This window comes from Histoplasma capsulatum, assembly GCF_000150115.1.
Source record: "Histoplasma capsulatum G186AR genomic scaffold supercont2.4, whole genome shotgun sequence".
Taxonomy (NCBI): domain Eukaryota; kingdom Fungi; phylum Ascomycota; class Eurotiomycetes; order Onygenales; family Ajellomycetaceae; genus Histoplasma; species Histoplasma capsulatum.
In genome coordinates this window covers 1,754,329-1,769,700 of record NW_025544804.1, presented here as the reverse complement: position 1 = coordinate 1,769,700, position 15,372 = coordinate 1,754,329, and the positions used below count along the sequence as shown (strand labels likewise).

Genomic DNA, 15,372 nt, shown 5'->3' with positions numbered 1-15,372 from the left:
TGAAATCTTCTCCATAGATATTACTATCCAAGCTGTTACCGCTAGCACTAGCTACAAATGGCAGGAAGCTAAATAAACGGATCGGGAAGCTGTGACTTAAGCCATTGGTCAAAGTCATTGTTTTCCCAGATAGTTTTAAGATTGGCATGAAAGAACATGGTATTGTCCTATAGGAGATCTGGCTAAGCATGATATCGTTGCTTTCCGGGCTATGTACATATACTGTTCAAATTCCTTGTCTGACAGGAATATTCTTCCAGTTAGATTCTACCATTTCCTTTTGAACAGAGTTACAGAGTAGGGGTGGGTCGCTCGAGGCAATGCCATATGTATTATTGCTAAAATGCCATCCAACAAGACCTTCAAATCTTGTAAGTCACTGGAAATTTATAGATGACAAAATGCTTGAAGAGATGTATTAATGAAAGCTAACAAACGCAAAGATGCTGTGTGCTGTTGTTTCCGATAATGAACTATATTGTCATGTTTTAATAGAGCATCATATGAACTAGGCGATAGCCAAAAAAACATGGGGTACTCCCAGAGCAGCCTGTGAGTGTGCTAGCTAAATGTGCTACCAGCTAAGGGCTCAGTATGTGGAGCAGACTGATAAATATCCCATGAAAGAAGTGTGTTGATTTCAAGCAGCACAAACAACATTCAGCATACTCCTGGCGGACAAAATTCAGGATAGCATCCCTGCCGGCCGGTGTACCGATACCGCACATCAGCCTGTGCATACCCGAACCGGGCAGATACCAATACATACCAGCAGATATTCGAGCGAAAGACCAATGGCATTAATTGCGTGGTAAGCCACTGTAAAGTTATCTGGCCAGGTCCAGCAAAAAATATTATCCGGATCCATTCGAGCAAAGCATGCTCTTCTAATCGAAGCCATGACGTATAAACAGGTGAACCAGAACATCACCTCTTCCCAGACACGCAGGAGCCTCTCAAGTTGTCCTGAGAGTGGAAGGCTGAACGCAGGGTTGTCAAATATTTATGGTTAATTCGCCCCGTCATCGGTTTGCCAACCATGGAGAGATGTATCCCCTGCAACCGGAAATTTAAGAGCACAAAACACCTCGAGAAACACATTCAATACTCCCTAGCTCACTCTCAGAAGTACGAATGCCGCAGCTGCAAGCGATCCTTTAAAAGCGAAGCGGCTCTCGAGCAGCACATTCAAAACTCCACAGCTCATTCTCCGGAGCATAACCCAAACAACCGCAACCCTCCATTCGAAAATGATACTCACTCCCGCAAGGCGAGATGGTCCATGTATCCGACGCACCACGAGAGTGTATCAAGCCTGCTGCAAGAGGACGATCTGTATTTCGATTTCCACGACGTTGACAGAGCCGCAGGCTGTATCAACGAGTACGATACAAACATCATGGGCAAATTCATCTGCGACAATAAAACATGCAGCACAAATGGGTGGTCAAGCAAAAGAATTGCCATCACCATAAGAATGTACCCCGGGGAGGAATACAATGCGAGGGTATATCATCAACGCTGCGACGGCTGCGGCGACCTCAGCAGACCTGTCTTAAATGAGACCTATGCTGAAAGGATCGCGTATCGTATCAAAAAATGGAATGGGATTGCGGTGGATTCGGTCCTTTATTCATCTAGGAGTCAAGGCCCCCATCATACTGATCTCTGTGAAGGGTGCAAAGCAGGCCATTGCAAAGCCCTTGCATGAGGAGAAACTGATTCGATACACCAAATTGAAGTTTGTTCCTATGTCGTCCCTGGTCTGAGATCTGGTGGATCTCTCTGGTGTGTATGTTTCTGGGATTACGGAGCCAGCATCTCGTGTGAGGCAGGGTGTTTTTGCTTCATTGCTGTGACTTCTCACAGATCGACCTGATGAAAACAAAATGGGTATTTGTTAATGTTGTCGTTAGTGCTGTTCAAGTTATTTGAGGAAGAGTCAGAATGATTTCAGACTGGAGATTCGAATCCACTCAATCAATTGCACAATCAGAACTAACACTCCCGCGAACATCTCAAGGGAATGAATTCCTTGCTCTGAAACATTGTGTCCTCACATACCAGGGAACTTTCGTTGATAGGGTTTTTGTTGTTAACTTTGATATTGCAGCAATGTTTGATTGGCCACTTCTTCACCAGAGCCCCTCCTATGTGCATCCCTGCTTCGTCTGGATAGTGCTTTCAGGGCCACCACTTAATTAGCTAATAAACGGAGCATGGTTGCTTTGGCGGGTGAGAAACGCAGTGCATTCCGGCAAAAACTACTGTACATACACAATTTGAGCTGATTGAAGACCCCCAAAACACAACAACCAATGGAAGTTTTTGCAGTTAATTTAGAGTTTGTTCTCTGATAAATACTAGCACTATCTGTGTTTGTTGTTTTCTATTCCTTTGAACCCTCGAACCACTTTTCTTGTAGATCAGAGCTATTCCGTAAAATGACCAATAAGCCCATGTATCTCTAATCGTGAAGTTTGTATTTTACCGCAGGTTTGCTCAACGGCGAGCGGGAGCGCAACACTATATAAGTTTTCAGACCTTTTGGCAGACAGCTTTTTTCAACTACAAGCCAAACCGATAGTCAACTAGATCTCCTTCGAATTTTCCTTTTTCTTCAAACATCTTCCCTTTTTCGCTCGAAAAGAAAAGAAAAGGAAAAAGGATAACTATAAAACAAAAACTTATCGAATCATAAATAATAAGCGAGAAAAGAAAAAAAAAAAAAAACTCGAGCTCACCAACAAATAATAACCTTGGTTGGCGGCTGATATCCGGTTATGGGTTTCTCTAATATTCTCGCTTTCGCCACACGCTGCAATTGCTGCATTCGACCACCGGTGGAAATCGCCGGGAAGTCTAAAAATAAATTTAACATCTAACAACATTTCATGGTATGATATGTTCATACATATAATAAATAGTTCATTCCCATATTGGTAAAACCACCTCTAATTCTCTAAATGACGCGTCGATCTCCATTCAATGTACATGTACGTGCAAAAATCTGGTCCAATTTGGAGGTAATCATTTTGTATTGATTTGACTTCTTTTACCCATCCACCCCGACTCGACTCAATTGTTGTTAGGGACATCAAACTACTATTCGCTGAGGTATATAGCAAGGAGGGAAAAGATAGGGAAAATACTTAGATCGGCAAATTGTATAGCTCTATATGTGTGTCAGATGATATGGTGGATTGGTATATTAGTTATCTCAGCATCCTTAGATGGATGTTCTCCTCTGGTACATGGATACACATACCCCAATTCTATGTATATCCAGCAAGCAAGAGTCTGCAAGGTCTTCATCTAGCGTATTATTCAAGAAATGTGTATAATATGTGAATCGAGATCTCGCGCCAATGCAAAGCAAAATGAACCCACACAAAGATTCAAACACCCGTAAAACGTGAAGGCTGGTAAGTGATAGGGAAACAAACGGTAGGTAGCAATTATCTACCCTCCCATCCCACCCCATCCGGACAAACTTCTTCTGTATGTCAAAGGAGATCAGTAGAAGGATATCCACCCGGTAAATTAAAATTAAAACAACATCTCTTTCGCCATCTCCGTGCCAGGTTGTGTGAAGGGGTTGGGGGGGAAGATCCAAAAAGACTTAAAGCAAAATACACCTCTCCCGAACAAAGACATCCCTCAAAATCTCCACACTCGCCCTCGCCGCACTTTTTCTCTCCCCCAACCCAGCCGGAAACTCCACAACAGCCGCCCGCAACAGCGCCAGCCCCACATCCCCCCAAAACCCCACAATCCTCAGTGCAGAGTGCCTCAGAAGCGCACTCAACACAAGCAAATGCGTATCCTGCACCTCGCCGGGCGGCACATTCAGGATATTCGCACACGCGCGCCAAAAGTGTGTGTTTGGCATGGGGTTCTTGCGCGTCGTCTTGGAGAAGTTGCGGAGCGATATCGCCGCAAACCCGGCGCCGAGGCCGATCATGCGCTCCTCGTGCGTCTGCGGCGGTATGAAGCGGCGGCCGTCGTCGCGCTCGCGCCACCAACCGATGGCCTCTTTGCCCACGTCCGTCGCCTCGTTGCCGTAAAAACCCCACAGGACGGGGCAGATGGCGTGGTACTTTGCGAGGAGCACGTCGATCATTGAGATGCCGCTGTAGGTGAAGGATTCCATGGAGAAGATCTGCGCAGTGAGGACGCCTAGTGGCTCGGCGTATTTTGGGGTTATGCCGGCTTCGGCAATGAGCTGGGCGATTATGGCCTTTGAAAAAATGTTTAGGAGGTAGAGGAGGAGGGCAGGGGCTTTAGTTTCAGCCTCATTGGTGCTAGAGGCAAGATATTGGGGAGGAAAAGCAAGAAACTCGCGTATGTCGACGGAGGGCTCGGTGAGGGCGAGGGCTTTCTTGAGGACTGTGGTTATTTCGTTGGTCTAGACATTTTAGTTTTGGCCGGGATTTTCACGGGCGGGTTGGTTAGTTAAAGAAGAAGGAAAATAACTTGTAAATGAAACGGGATACGTGTGTTGTGGCATACGAGGAGTTCGTAGGCCAGAACAAACTAGAGTAGTGGGAAGGTTCGAGGAGGTAAACTTACGGGGGTGCGGTTCGCGATCTTGTCATCGGCGACAAGTTGGCCGACGCATTTCTTTATAGTCCGGCGCATATCACCCATGTGTTGTTTCAGAATTGGATTCTTCTTCGTTTCACCTATCATATACCGCCGGAACTTCTTGAGATGCTGGTGAAGCTCGAGGTATCGCTGATGCTCCGCGATTTGCTGGGGAGTACGATGTGCAACTCCCAAGATCTTTGCTGCTGCTGACGTTTCTTCTGCCTGCTGCTGTTGTTGCTTCCTTTTCTCCTCCGCGGCTTTGGCCTCGGCCTGCTCCTTCTTAGCCTCCTCCTGCTTCCGTTGTTCCTGCGCCGCGCGTTCCCGATCCCGTTTAGCCTTTTCTTCTTCCGCGGCCCTCCGTGCCCGTTCAGCCTCCTCTGCCTTCCTCCTCTTTTCCTCTTCCTGAGCTTTCTTCAGAGCTTCCACTCGCGCAGCCTCCTCCCGCTCCCGACGCTCCCTCTCGGCCTTCTCACGCTCAATTTTTTCCCTCTTCTGCCTTTCCAACTCCTCTTTCCGTCTCTTTTCCTCCTCTTCGGCACGTAGATGGAGTTGCAATGTCTCCTCGGCTTCAAGCCTGAGAGCATCACGTTTGGCGGCTGCGGCTGTCAGGGCCGCATTATGTACCTCTTCTTTCTCTCGATCTAGACGGTCTAGATTCTCATAAAAGGATTTGCGCTCGTAGGCTCGTACTTTTTTGAGCTCATTGCTGTGTAGACGGACCTGCTCGAGGTCCCTTGCAAGCTCTAGGATAAGCTGTCTCGAGGGGCTATCCGGTTGGCGGGGGGAGTAGAGCTGTGGTCGACCCATGGTGACAGGAGAGGTGGAGGTGGGAGTGACAGCGGTGTTCTGTTATATAGGCCAGCGAATGTCCAATAGAGCTTCTGTATATGATGCTTGACAAGTTGATAACTACAGGCGAGTAAATCTGTAATTAGCAAAATTGGAAAAGAGAGTGCCGCTTGTGTCTGCTTTTCGAGAGTCGTTGCAAAGACAAGAAAGAAATCCCGTCGACAAGAAAAAAAAAAGGGGGGGAGGGGGGGGCGCGAAAAAATTGACAATGGGATGTATCCCCTTTCGAATATTGAACAACGTTCTTACTCGTCTTCTCTACCTACCATAAAATTTGAGACAGGGAACTGATTTTCATCTGGGGCCTGAACCCGTGTGCTGTCTTCTACTGGAAAAAGTAGGGCCCTTCCTTGGGCTCCAATTCGCGCCGAAGGGTCGCAATGTTGGTGCAGATAGATGTGGCGTTCGTTGTCAAAACCAACATTTAAAATAATCCGTCAAAATTAAAAGTAATCGTCACCTTCCCCCTAACCAGCCACCAATTCAATGCCACCAACTTCCCCCCTCACACACACACAGATGCACGCTAACAAACAGGAGGGAGAAAAATATCGGTCTTAGCACGAACACGGAAGTGGTTGTCCACAGCAAACACGCAGGGATGGTAGCCCGAAGCCTGTTTCAGATTGTAGCAGTTACGACCGGTTCGGGAAAACGATGCTGACTGTAGAGACAAGAGGCTGGTTATTGGCAACTGATAGAAACACTTGGTACGGGGGTGCTCAGGCGGGGAGGTTGTTATATACGTAGACGGAAGGGTTGAAGCATCCCGCTGAATCGTGGGTAATTAGCTTGCAAAGGCTATATGTATGTATGTAATCAACAAACGGGCTATACCGATATGCCAATGCATGAAGAGTTTAATTCGTAGTAAAGACAACTGGGTGGTACACTCAGGGCAAAAAAACTTCTATAGTCGTTGTTGTATATTTGGAGTTCTTGATGTTGGTTGAAGTTGTCCGCGCCCTTGCCGTTTCAAATTATGAGGCTGAAGGTATTATAAGCGCGCGCCAAAATTGACCAATAATATAATCTGCATCAATAACAAGGGAGGGACCCTAGCACTTCTTATAAGCCGGTGGATAAATTCAATAACTTTGGGGGCCGAACCCCATGAACAAATAGGGATGACGATAAATGAAAGCAAAATGGGGGCCTGGACTCTGGACTTGGGCGAACCAGAACTTTACCCGCGCCCAATTAATTGGGTGACGGTTCCACTAGTTGGGGCATTGCAGAAGAGGCCTCTAAGAAACCCAGTCAAGCTGGAGGGGGTGAAAGCTTGAATACAGCGAGAGAAACAGCCCTGGGAGGGTCAGAATTGTCAAAATCCACCTCGGCATGAGTTATAACCAAGCTTGCGGCGGGTAGGGATAGCGGAAATTGGCAACGTAGTCGAAGAAGGTTTTCGCAGTTCTATGGTCTGGGCCGGTATATGCTTGGAATGACGTGCATCATATAGTTAACTCAAGAGCGGCAAGGTTTGTGCTGTTCGTCGGAGAGGGAACTCCAAAAGCTAAAACTAAATATACTGTGTATGCAGGTGTCTAGTAGCTAAACAGCTCCGTTAACTTCTTTTCCTCTTTTCTCTACTTGCCCTTCTTCTTCATGCTTCTCTCTCACCCCTACCTCTCTTGTTTCTGCTCGTATGGTCTTGAGAGCAGAATCTCTTTCTTTTTTGTCCCTTCCAACCAACGTCCATTCGTCTCCTCCATATCCACATTTGCCTCAAGTCTATATATAGCTGTCGCTTCTTAGCTGAACTCCTACAGGCTGCCGCCTGCCGCCTGCTGCCCTCCGTCAGTTCGCTCGACCTCTACCTGCCAGGGTATCTAGCTATCTTGAAAACAAACACATCCATCGATTCTATAACCATCTCTCTCTCTGTGTCGCTTTCTCTTTCTCTCTCTGGCTCTCTCTCCCCCCTCCAGTTTCTCAAAATCTCTCACTCGGTCTCTAAACTGGCTCAGACGAAAGCCAGGTTGTCCTCCAAACGGACTGGTGTTGCAATATGCAAACTTCACGAACAAGCGCGACGACGAAAATTACGTACCATCCCGCCTCTTGAGTGATGAATAAGTAAATAATAACGATAAGGATTCAAAGGAAGGAAGCGAAAGAAGAAGCTTGAAGAAGGGGAGGAAAAGAGGAAGAATTGTCTTTTGGGATTATATATTGTTTTTCTTTCTTTTCTTTTTTTTTTAAAAAAATAATTATTTTCTGTCGTTGTGTGAGCTGAGCGATACGAAGCAGGTGAGCCCGACATATAATTAAATAATAATTATATGCGCAGTGCTCCACACCTAGGCATAGATTCCCAAGGGGGAGCTTTGACCCTTGGGGTGGTTAAGTTCTTGCCAGCTATCCTTAAGGTTGCAGCAAACTGTCCCCCAAGCCAGCCAGACCACACCACACAAAGAGTAAGTCCGCAAGCCATCCATCCATCCACTCTCCCAATCAGCAAGCAGCACCCCCTTGGGCTGGTGGTGGTGGATTGCGTATCCCATCCATATCCCATCCATATCCCATCCATTCCCCTCGCTTTCCCCCTTCGGCATCGCATCGGGTTCTCCTTGCGCTGTCTCTGCAGGCGCTAGTCCGCCCGCTAGTGGGCTGCCACCAACCAACCACCCGCCATTGTTGTCTACGGCTTGGCTGTCTGTCATCTCCCTGCTCCCTGCTCCCTGCCCTGCTCCCTGCTCCCTGCTCCCTGTCCTGTCCTGTCCTGTCCTGGCTTCCATCGTCCCTCGTCCCTCAACTCTTCTCGCTCTTGTCCGCTTCTGCTGCTGCTTCTTCTGCTCCCTCCGTCCTCCACCTCTCCTTCTCCCACTCCCTCAATCCTGTATCTCGTCTCCCTCTGTCCCTCCCTCTCTCTGGCATCATCACTCCTTTCTGCATTCCTCGTTTCTTCATCTTCGCTCTCTCCATCCCCGCTAGTTGGGCTGTGTCTTCTAGTCCTCTCCTTCTGTTTGTTTGTCTGGTGGATCTCCAGCAGCAACTCTCCTTCCAAAAAACCCACCCCCTCCCATACACCCCGCCCCCCTACACGCCTCCATTCCTACAAGCAGGTCCAGGTTCCATCATCGCTTCTCTGTTTTCTCTCTCTGTCGCCCCCTTGAACTGCATTTCTCCGTTCCATTAGAAGCCACCGTTACCTTCTCTTGGCCTCGTTGCGGTGTGGCATCCATCCCGCACTCTGCTAACATCAGCCGTTTGCCAATTCATTCTGCAGCTCCTGGCTCTGGGTTCTTCTACCTCTCAACATCAATTTCCAGTTGAACGTCCAGCAACCTCGTCAGCCTTCCTCTGGCACTACCGGCGTATTATCCTCTCGCCACTTCCCCTGTCCCCGTCCTCAGCCTGATCTTCGTCCCCCGCCTCCCCTTCGGTCTCTCCTTCTGGCCACCAGGTGCTTCGTCCTCTCCTTCCTCAGCTCGGCTGATGGGAAATCGATTCAATAACTTGCCCTTTATAAATCACAAACAATCGCAAGAAACCATAATAACAACAATAACAATAACAACAACAGCAACAAATAATACTTTGGTTTGAAAAGACTTTGCCCAAATCTGCTGCTGGGTTCTCGAGCCTCTCCTTTATCCCAATCCACAGAGACGAGATAGTGCTGTTCTATTGCGACCTCACCTCGCCCATATCCTATCGTATTTCGAGGCACAGTCCCTTCCCCTCTACTCGGCCCCTTGGATCCGCGAGTGGGCTAGCTTCACAATACTTAATTTGAAAAGGGGGGGAAAAACGCTTCATCCGTCATTTGACTTCATATCTCTGTGAGTTTATCCGCAGAAAAAAAAGACGCTAACCTTACCGCCCCACCACAATACCTACCTCCCCCCCTGAGCATTCTCATCTTCTAGCTCCTGATTTTCGTCTCATCTCGTCTCATTCCCCCTCACTCCTCCAATAAAATAATTGACCCCCAACTTTATTTGTCTACACCCTACTGACTTGCTTTGCTCTCTGGGGCTCGGATCAGTCACGTCGCTTCAAGTTCTGCATACCAAATCTCGTTCAACATTGGCTAGCAGGTCAAGTTTTAGTCGTTGGGCGTGGTTTAACCTCCCTTCCTTGCCGATACGCAATCATAATACCTCCCGATACGCCAAAGCTAATTCCATACACATAACCTATACGACATAATTGTAAAGCATTCCGTGGTTTATCGGTTTCAGACATGGATCAACAAGGCCAATCCATCCCCGGCCCTGCCGGTAGGCGCTTGCATATTGCCCATCGGAGAAGCCCCTCGGAGCTTACTCCGCTTATGAGTACGTTCCTAGATGCCTTTTATTTTATTTTGTGTCTTTCCCCATCTTCCCAGGTCGAAATTCCATACTCATTTTCTAATGTTCTGAACAGTGGAACAATTGGCTTTACAACAACAGATCGAACTGCTCCAACAGCAGCAACAGCAAATCGCTGCCACGCATCAGCAATACGTCAACATGGGGCTTTTGCAACCGCAACAGCCTCTCCAACATGTAGCTGCCTACTCCCCCACCATGCAAGCTCAAGCTATCCCTAGCGTTACTCATAATAATTTTCAGTTTCCCCAATCTCAACAACAGCAGCCGCAGCATGTGAGCGTACCCCTGAACCCCCAAGGTCAGCCCTCCCACCGACGTAACCAGTCTGCACTGCCAAATGTTGGCATGGGCCCTCCGCCTGCGCCTTCTTCAGGTGCAGCCGGTTCTTCCTACGATTATAACCAGGGTCAGGGTCAGGGTCAGGGTCAGGGCCATGGTTCTTCTAATCATAATCGTGAGAATGGTCAGCAATCCCGTGGTCGCGGGGCCGCTCCTCCAGGAGGTGGTCATCAGCGTCGCCATTCACTGGCTCTTCCTGAAGCGAGAAAAGCTGCCGAACTTGCGCAGCAAAAAAGAACGACTTCTGGATTCCAGTTCCCGATTCCAGGTGCTTCAGGTGCTTCGAGCACATCGAATCAAGGTGAAGGTTCTCCCACTGAAAAGCCTCCCCCACCTGCCTCTTCTTCCCCCCAGCCTCCCCAGGGACTAGGCGTTCAACGAGCTGGAAATATTAGATCTGGAACCCATACACGGAGTCAGTCCTTGGCTGTAGGCAGCGGTCGCAGTGGTGGAACGTCGGGTGGCAGAGGTGCTGGCGGGTTCCAGTTTCCGCAATCAAGCGAGGGATCACCAGCGCCGGATTCTTCTTCTCGACGCCAAAGTCAACCATCTCATGGTCGATCAGGCTCAAGAAACTTCGAAAGCAACTGGAGGCAGCAGAATAACAACCAGGGTCAAGGGCAGGACCAGCAACGAACTGCTATGGGAAGCTTTGGCCAACAACAAGGTGGAGCAAATTTCCAACCAGGCCATCGCACACGTGGATCAGTGAATCAATCGGTCGGATCCCTTGGTTCCTTCCAATATACAGGTCAACCCCAACTCATCCAGCTTCCCCAAGGTCAAGTTGTGATGGCACCTCCGCAAATGTTTGCCGGTCAGCATCTAAATCCTATTCAAATTGCCCAGCTTCAAGCGATGCAAGCAAGCGGTCAGCTGAATATCCAAAATCTAGGTCTGCAATCCGCTCCTCAGCATGTTGCCACGCAGCTGTCTGCGCAGCAACAACAACAGCAGCAGCAGCAGCAACAGCAGCAACAGCGTAAAACACTTTTTACCCCTTACCTTCCCCAGGCATCATTGCCTGCTCTACTGAACGACGGTCAACTGGTTGCCGGTATTTTGAGGGTCAACAAGAAAAATAGATCCGACGCTTACGTCACTACGCCTGATCTCGATGCTGATATTTTCATCTGCGGAAGCAAGGATAGAAACCGTGCCCTCGAAGGTGATCTTGTTGCTGTTGAACTACTGGACGTTGATGAAGTATGGAGTCAGAAACGAGAAAAGGAGGAAAAGAAAAAACGCAAGGATATCACCGACACCAGAAGTGGTAGCACTGCTGGGATGGACAAGAACGCTCGACCGGACTCTATTACAAATGGCGATCCTGGACAAATCGCTCCCGACGGAAGCATTCGACGAAGAGGCAGTCTCCGCCAACGCCCCACCCAGAAGAAAAATGATGACGTGGAAGTTGAAGGCCAGAGCCTTCTTCTCGTCGAGGAAGATGAAATCAGCGATGAACAGAAACCACTCTACGCTGGCCACGTTGTTGCTGTGATCGAACGTGTGGCCGGTCAGATGTTTGCTGGTTCACTTGGCCTTCTTCGGCCCTCCAGCCAGGCGACCAAGGAGAAACAGGAAGCAGAGCGACAAGCTAGGGACGGCGGTCATTCTCGCCACCACCATGACCGTCAACAGGATAAGCCAAAGATTGTTTGGTTCAAGCCTACTGACAAACGTGTTCCCTTGATTGCAATCCCCACCGAACAAGCTCCCCGAGACTTTGTTGAGAAGCACGCTGAATACGCTAACAACATATTTGTTGCGTGCATTAAGCGATGGCCCATCACGTCACTTCATCCATTTGGAACACTCGTTGAACAACTTGGCGCTATGGGCAACTTGAAGGTTGAGACAGACGCCCTGCTCAGAGACAATAACTTTGCCTCTGATGAATTCTCTGATGCTGTCTTGAAGAATGTCGGCTTCGAAAAATGGTCCGTAAAGGACGAAGGCGAAGCCTTGTTGGAGAACCGACGGGACTTCCGTGATGAGACTACTTTCACTATCGATCCCAACGGCTACAAGGAATTGGATGACGCTATCCATGTCAAATCGCTTCCTGATGGGAAAGTGGAAGTTGGCATCCATGTGGCAGACGTCGCTCATTTTATCAAGAGTAACTCGCTTGTTGATAGAGAGGCTAAGAAGCGTGGTACTGGCGTCTATCTTATGAACCGTGTTGTTAACATGATCCCGCCCCGCTTGGCGACTGAAATATGTTCGCTTTTGCCTGGTGAAGAAAGATTGACCGTCAGCGTCATCTTCCAAGTGAATTCCGCTACCGGCTCTGTGGAAGGAGAACCGTGGATTGGAAAAGGTGTAATCAAAAGTTCGGGAAAACTCACCTACGATGAAGTGGATGCCATCCTGAACGGAAATTCCGACGTTGAACTTCACGGGGCTACCGCAAATGATATCAAAACTTTGAGTGTGAGTGCTCGTTAATGATGTAGTTTACATAACAAAACGTCCTTTTGCTAAACTAATGTGTTAAAATGTTCAGGATATTGCCAGTAAGTTTAAGAAGGCGAGATTTGGCAATCGGTCCTCCAATATACCATCTCTGCGACTCCTCTACCAGCTCGACGATGAGAACGTCCCTGTCGAACAGAACATTTTCAACTCCACGCCGGCGCACGAACTCATTGAGGAATTAAGCCACAAAGCAAATTCCTTTGTCGCAAAGAAACTTTTATCTGCTATTCCAGATAAAGCATTCCTTCGCCGCCAGGCACCACCAAATGTCCGTCGGCTACAGACTTTCGTTGATCGGATGACGAGACTAGGATACGATATCGATCCTACTAGTAGTGGCACACTGCAGACTAGCCTGTTCAAAATAGAAGATGTTGATATTCGCAAGGTTTGTTCTTCCTACTTCTAGTGCATATAATGATAGATACTTTCTGTGTGGTTTTTTGTCTTGCTAACGACCTTTTTCTCCTTAGGGGATGGAAACCTTGCTTCTGAAAGCTATGCAGCGTGCGAAGTATTATGTTGCAGGAAATATGACGGAGGATCAGCGACAGCACTATGTTCTTAATTTACCTGTATACACTCACTTCACCAACCCCTCAAGACGCTATGCGGATATTATCGTCCATCGACAACTGGAAGCAGTACTTTCCAATTCCGAATGTACCGATGACGTCGAAAACCTCACTAAAACCGCTGAACAATGCAACAACAAGAAGGATTCTGCCCAGACTGCTCAGGAGCAGAGTGTCCACATTGAGTCATGTCGCATTATGGACAAGAAGCGAAGCGAGATCGGAGGTGACCTTATCAGCGAGGGCATTGTCCTCTGCGTTTACGAATCTGCTTTCGATGTCCTTATCCCAGAATATGGCTTCGAGAAACGTGTCCATTGTGATCAGTTGCCATTAAAGAAAGCAGAGTTCCGTAAAGAGGAGCGTGTTCTCGAGTTATATTGGGAGAAAGGCGTCCCGTCATCTGCTTATATTCCAGAGGATGAACGCCCCAAGGCTGCGCAAAGTACACGTGCTGCCAACGCTGCCGCTGCCGCTCGTGAAGCAGAAGCCGCAAGGGAGCGAGCTCGCGAGCGAGAAGAAGCTCAACGGAAACAAACAGACACCGGCACTATTTCAACAGACGACGTTGACGCTCTTTTTGACGACGACGAGGAGGACGACGAAGATGAGGACGACGATATCTCTGAGGCTACAGAGATGGCTGCGGGCGTCTCCCTTAACTCTCCGGTAGATCGATCGACTCAAAGCATGCCGCCATCTCCTACGAGGAATGGCCACTTGCAGCAAACCCCCCACCGCACTCGTTCTGACCCAAAGATCGCAAGTAGTACTGTTGAAGCTCCTGAAGCCAAATTGACGAATAAGGAAAAGTATCTCAAGCTTTTCAGACTGCGGGAGGAGGACGGTGAATATATTCAGGACGTCACTGAGATGACTCGTGTGCCAATTATATTGAAAACAGATCTGTCCAAGAGCCCACCGTAAGTGCCCTAAGACAGCTCGTTACATAAAGCCGTCGTGCTAACTTGAATACGCAGATGTCTCACTATTCGCTCCGTCAACCCATACGCTCTTTAGGGAACAACACCACCAGGGATCCCTCTATAAAGTTGCTGTCGATAGTCTGCTCGTCTGCTCGTATTATCTTATATTTCCCTCGTTATTTGTCGCTTTCGAAATCGATTATTTTTGGTATCGCGCGCGTGTTGTTTTCATGCATCTCCTTAATTGGCATTTATTTTTACCTGTCAATCGCTATAGCGAATCGTCTTTCGTTGCCGAAGCACAGATTTTCGAGAAGGGGGAAGAATATATATATATGTATATATCGTTCCCATCGACTTACGCATTTGAGTTCTTCTTTCTTGCGCCCACTTTTTTGGTTTCCGGTCACCCATTCGATTATTCATTTTCATTTCTATCGGACCCTGTCCAACTCGATGATTAGATGATTGCAGGGAAATCTAGGTTTCCCATGTCGTTGCGCTGCAATAACTACACCGCTGCTACGTACCTCCATATTGGACTGGTACGGGCTCCGGAAAAGCAGGCCAACAGTTTGTAACCTTTCATGGTTATGGAATGGAATGGAAACCCCGACTCAGGGAAGAAGGGAAGGAAGACATGTTTGTTTTCGCATCAGGACCCCTTGTCTAGATTGATTGAATCAAGGGGAACGAAGTTATTGCATTTAATGATGTTGTATTGATTGGCTCCAGCATATGCTCCCCGAAGGCACACCAATTTGTTTTAAAAAAAAAGATGGAATGGAAGTGGAAGAAATATGCATCATGGTGAGATGAGATGAGAACACCCAGATGGAGGGTAGAAAGGGAGAGGAGATGGAAGAAAATTAAGTTTTACTCCTTTATCAGTTCTCAGTGTTTTCCTGCATCTTTAGTTTGAGCGTGTGTTGTGTATGTCTTTTAATTTCCAGGTTAGAAGCTGGTTTTTATTTAGTTTCATATTTTTATTTTAAAAAAATTATTCTTTTTGATGGAGGTGGAAGGTTGGTTGATTGTAACTATCATGTGTGTGATCACAGATTATCTCAATCCCTCAATCGGAAGTTTTACAACTTTTGAAAAATCACTTTATGAACAAAAAAGAAAAAAATCAAACTTGTGATAAAAGTGAGAATACTGAATTCTCATCATTTATTGATTTGAAAGAAACTGATTTAAAAAAATATTGTCAGAGTTGTAGTAGTTATTTTATTGTAGATGAGCTTCATAGATATTTTGAGTTCATAAACATAAAAAGAAGTC

General features: G+C 47.5%; 4 protein-coding genes across 4 annotated transcripts; 2 read left to right on the top strand and 2 right to left on the bottom strand.

The window, feature by feature from the left end:
• Positions 1–1,039: 1,039 nt before the first annotated feature.
• On the top strand, positions 1,040–1,711 carry HCBG_03627 (uncharacterized protein; the record flags this gene model as incomplete). The annotated part of the gene is made up of 1 exon (XM_045430676.1): positions 1,040–1,711. One exon carries the CDS (start codon positions 1,040–1,042, stop codon positions 1,709–1,711), a length of 672 nt encoding a protein of 223 aa, XP_045288819.1.
• Positions 1,712–3,545: 1,834 nt separating this feature from the next.
• Positions 3,546–5,397, bottom strand: HCBG_03626 (uncharacterized protein; the record flags this gene model as incomplete). The annotated part of the gene is made up of 2 exons (XM_045430675.1): positions 3,546–4,408; positions 4,573–5,397. The coding sequence occupies 2 exons, from the start codon at positions 5,395–5,397 to the stop codon at positions 3,623–3,625; spliced, it is 1,611 nt and encodes a 536-aa protein (XP_045288818.1).
• A 2,345-nt stretch (positions 5,398–7,742) lies between these two features.
• HCBG_03625 (uncharacterized protein) lies at positions 7,743–8,180 on the bottom strand (the record flags this gene model as incomplete). The annotated part of the gene is made up of 1 exon (XM_045430674.1): positions 7,743–8,180. The coding sequence occupies one exon, from the start codon at positions 8,178–8,180 to the stop codon at positions 7,743–7,745; it is 438 nt and encodes a 145-aa protein (XP_045288817.1).
• A 1,451-nt stretch (positions 8,181–9,631) lies between these two features.
• Positions 9,632–14,182, top strand: HCBG_03624 (mRNA-binding translational repressor SSD1; the record flags this gene model as incomplete). The annotated part of the gene is made up of 5 exons (XM_045430673.1): positions 9,632–9,725; positions 9,817–12,542; positions 12,616–12,975; positions 13,061–14,085; positions 14,143–14,182. 5 exons carry the CDS (start codon positions 9,632–9,634, stop codon positions 14,180–14,182), a joined length of 4,245 nt encoding a protein of 1,414 aa, XP_045288816.1.
• Positions 14,183–15,372: the final 1,190 nt, after the last annotated feature.